The sequence below is a fragment of the Camelina sativa genome, chromosome 15, assembly GCF_000633955.1.
Source record: "Camelina sativa cultivar DH55 chromosome 15, Cs, whole genome shotgun sequence".
Taxonomy (NCBI): domain Eukaryota; kingdom Viridiplantae; phylum Streptophyta; class Magnoliopsida; order Brassicales; family Brassicaceae; genus Camelina; species Camelina sativa.
The window spans coordinates 23,757,614-23,761,594 of NC_025699.1; the positions used below are offsets into that span (position 1 = coordinate 23,757,614).

At 42.1% G+C, this 3,981-nt stretch overlaps 3 protein-coding genes across 4 annotated transcripts in view; 1 reads left to right on the forward strand and 2 right to left on the reverse strand.

Moving 5' to 3' along the window:
• LOC104747384 (calmodulin-like protein 1) overlaps positions 1 to 700 on the forward strand; it is a 9,329-nt gene extending 8,629 nt beyond the window's left edge. Inside the window, exon 2 of one of the 2 annotated variants that reach the window (XM_010469013.2) lies at positions 4 to 700. In XM_010469013.2, the coding sequence (XP_010467315.1) occupies positions 21 to 584 (564 nt within the window). In that variant the 5' untranslated portion in view covers positions 4 to 20 and the 3' untranslated portion in view covers positions 585 to 700. The remainder of the gene's footprint in view (positions 1 to 3) is intronic. The other variant, XM_010469014.2, reaches the window with a different exon arrangement.
• On the reverse strand, positions 704 to 2,672 carry LOC104747385 (pentatricopeptide repeat-containing protein At2g15690-like). Its single transcript, XM_010469015.2, has one exon. The coding sequence runs from the start codon at positions 2,566 to 2,568 to the stop codon at positions 904 to 906; it is 1,665 nt and encodes a 554-aa protein (XP_010467317.1). The 5' UTR covers positions 2,569 to 2,672; the 3' UTR covers positions 704 to 903.
• On the reverse strand, positions 2,831 to 3,975 carry LOC104747386. The gene is made up of 2 exons (XM_010469016.1): positions 3,859 to 3,975; positions 2,831 to 3,678 (listed from the first exon to the last, which is right to left on the reverse strand). The coding sequence occupies exon 2, from the start codon at positions 3,614 to 3,616 to the stop codon at positions 3,173 to 3,175; it is 444 nt and encodes a 147-aa protein (XP_010467318.1). The 5' UTR covers positions 3,617 to 3,678; positions 3,859 to 3,975; the 3' UTR covers positions 2,831 to 3,172.

Below are 3,981 nucleotides of genomic sequence, written 5' to 3' on the forward strand. Positions count from 1 at the left end.
TTGGTAATCTCAAATCAAACATGTCAAACGTGAGCTTTCTTGAGCTGCAATACAAGCTCTCTAAGAACAAGATGTTGAGGAAGCCTTCAAGGATGTTCTCCAGGGACAGACAATCATCAGGCTTGTCTTCACCCGGACCAGGAGGCTTTTTTCAGCCTTCTGTTAATGAGATGAGACGCGTTTTCAAGAGGTTTGATACGGACAGTGATGGAAAAATATCTCAGACTGAGTACAAGGTAGTGCTGAGAGCGCAAGGACAAGAGAGGGTTATCGAGGACGTGCCCAAGATCTTTAAAGCCGTGGATCTGGATGGTGATGGGTTTATTGATTTCAGAGAGTTTACTGATGCATACAAGAGAAGCGGAGGGATTAGGTCTTCCGATATACGCAATGCTTTCTGGACTTTTGATTTAAACGGGGACGGGAAGATAAGCGCAGAGGAAGTAATGTCAGTTCTAAGGAAGCTTGGGGAGAGATGTAGCTTAGAGGACTGCAAGAGGATGGTGAGAGCTGTTGATGCAGATGGAGATGGATTGGTTAATATGGAAGAGTTCATGAGGATGATGTCTTTCAACATCGTCTGAATAGACCTCTTTCGTTCTCTCTGTTATTGTAATTAAATATCATTCTTCATTCAATCCAATTTAAAAAACATGAAATCTTGTAACTTTGAATCGACATAATCTCCAATGTTCTTCCAGAATCCAGATAAGACCAATAATTTAGATATAAAGCATGAACTTATTCAAAAGTTAGTACATAAACTGAATAACTCATGTAAAAGCTCAGATGAAATTTGTTACAGCGTAGCAAATACTATTCCATTCCCAACTGGTAGCAGAGTTCTGGCAAGAGCTTAGAGCGCTATACATGATCCGAAACAAAGGCACATAAAACGCTGCTCTACCAGTAATCACCACAAGAACATTTACCGTCTTTGAAGTGATGGAAACGTTTGTTGTCTCTCACGATCAACTCCCTACCAATGATTTTGGACATGATCTTGATAAAGTTGTGACAGTCCCCACAAACACGGAGATTCTTAATGATTGTGAGGGTCTTCCGAGGTGGTGTGCATATGATACCATAAGCAATTGCTAACCTCTCACTGTGGTAGAGTAGAGCCTGTTCTTTAGCCTCTTGATCGATATCATGCAGAACAAATCGTGTGTCTGGAACATAAACCACTCCCTTCTTTGCAGCCATCTCCTTCGCTTCATCCTTGTAAAATGTCAGATTCCGGAACTCAAGGATCCTACTCTTACTAGCAACCATATTTGTTTCCTTGAATGATTTGGGTGGAGGAGTAGGAATCTTGTTGGTCACAGCCTTTGAAGGGTCAAGATCAACCATCAATTCCTCAGTGTAATCCTCTAAATCGATATCTCCATGTAGACGAGCATAGTTCCTCATAGCTTCCCAGAACTCAGCTGTGGGTTCAAACGGAAGGTCACGGATGTATTGCTCTGCCTCAACAAGATGTCCACATTTACCAAGAACACCTAAAACACCCAAATAATGTTCTGTACTCGGAGCAATCCCATACTCGTTTTTCATCGAATCAAAATGCAGAAACGCCTCTTTAATCCCTCCCACAGTAGCACAAGCCAAGAAAACAGAAAGGAAAGTCTCCTCATTGGGCTTCAACCCTTGTTTCGCCATCTCCTCAAACAGATGCAACGCATCATCTCCCATTCCGTTATCACTATACGCACGCATCATCAAATGCCAAGAATCCATATCTTTATCAACCATATGATCAAACACTCTCTTAGCATCAGTAACACTACTACACTCCCCAAACATACTAATCACGATATTGTTCAGTTTCGGATCACCTCTAAACTTAGACTGCAGGAAATGGTCATGTACCTTCTTAGAATGCTCAAGGGACTTCAGATTCGCACAAGACTCAAACAACATGACAAAGCAGTCTCTATCAGGCATAGCTCCCTTATCAAGCAACTCAATCGCATCTTTATATAGCCTACGCTGACACAAGCTCATCACCTCTTCAACACTAGGTGTAGCAGCTACCTCATTCCTCTGCTGATTCATCTGATTAGGGACCTGATTCGAGCTTCTTGGTGGTTGCTGCTGCTGCTGCTGCGGAGGGTAATACTGACTCTGAGGACTTTGCTGAACATTCTGATTCTGATATTGAGGCCTTGGACCACCGTATTGAGGCCTTTGACCACCGTACTGAGGCCTTTGTCCACCGTATTGAGGTCTGTTCCCACCGTATTGAGGATTCTGCTGACTCCATTGGTTAGGGTTTTGTGGAACTCGTTGATTAGTTTTCGTCTGATTCTGATAACCTTGAGAATCGAAGCTTTGAGGTGGAGGATACGGCCGTTGTTGTTGAGACGGTGATCCAGATGGAGGATTCTGGTAGTAATCGTTCGTGGCGGCGGATGTGCTGAGGTTTCTGATCGGAAGCGAGTTTAGGGTACCGGAGCAGTGGAATTGAGAGGAGAGTCTGGGAAATGAGGAACGTACTTGGAGAAGAGAACCTATTGTGACGATCTTTTGGGTTCGTGCGCTACGAATCACCATGAGAGAAGACATTTTTTTGGGGAGGATGTGGTTGTGGAAATGGTAAAGATTAAAACCCTGCGAAATGCAAAACCCTAGTCTGGGAAAAAAAGAAGAAGATTGGGGATGAGAATATTCGCAAGACGAAAGAGAAATAATATGATAAGATTTATATTTGGGCCTAGTTGGGCTAAGATATTGCAACTTTAGCTTCTTTTGAGTTTTTTTTTTTTCTGTTCTATGTATTCTCGCACTAGTATTCGATGGAAATATAAGTGAGTGAGAAGTATAAAAGTCTTTGTAATCCTTTGTGTCTCTTATACTTCAACATATAAACCAAATCTATGAAGTCCGAGGAACTGAAGATAATACATACACTAGTGGTACATACTACAGTGTTTTATTAACACATTTTCGTGTAAACAAGTAACAGATATGTCTATCTATACAGAGACTTATTTTTTGAGACTTGTACACACAAACATTTGTAGATCCCTCATGTATGTTAGGTTGTAGTAATTATCACTCTATTTACATCTTCCGCATCCTATACATCCCTCTTCCTTTCTAAAACATCTCTCTACTACTTCCCATATGGTTTCGCAATACCCCGTACCTTGCTTAGTTTCCCCCGATTTCATAGTCTTGAACGGAAAACGCATTTCTTGAAACCAAGATTTGAGTTCTTACGGGAGGAGGAAGTTGCATATGGTTGGCCGTTGAGAGAACCCGCAAATCTGATATCCCACCCTTCGATGTTCTTTGGAACACATGAGTCGAATAGGAACTGCCCGAGAACGCTGTGAGCATTTATGCTCGTTGGTTGGAGTGGGCGGAAGGAGGATCTTTCTCTCTGTTCTTCTTGTGAAGACGACAATGGGTCGTTGCTGCTGCTGCTGCTGTTGCTTTGATACGGTGCTGAGCTGGGTAAGAAAAAGTGGTCACATGGCCCAGTGGCTACTCTTCTTAAGCTTTGGTTAGATTTCACAGCAACTTTCTGAAGGTCACATATTAACTCAATCTCATCATGCGTGTGAGCTCTTTCTCCAAGCTGCCGGATTTTCTGTAAGTGTACTGACATGGCTTTCTCTAGAAAGTTGGAGATAACAGCTCGGTATTGTATAGGGTTATGAGTGTAGTGTCCTGAAGAAGAAAGAGAGTAGCAAAGAAAAAACACAAAAAGCTCAGATTTTGTAGCAATGACAATCAAGATCAATAGCAATCTCTAGGAAACAGACTAACCATTAAGAGACCCCGTGATGGCATACGGCAACATATCATAAATATATTCATAACCACAACATGTTATATGTCATGACTAACCTGCATGAGGAGAATTTTTCCACTTGACAACCTTAACTTCTGCTCCCAGTTCCTGCAATTGATGGGTGAAGCTTGAAATTACTTGGTGGGGAGCAAGGTCGTCATTCTCCGAGCACAAAACGA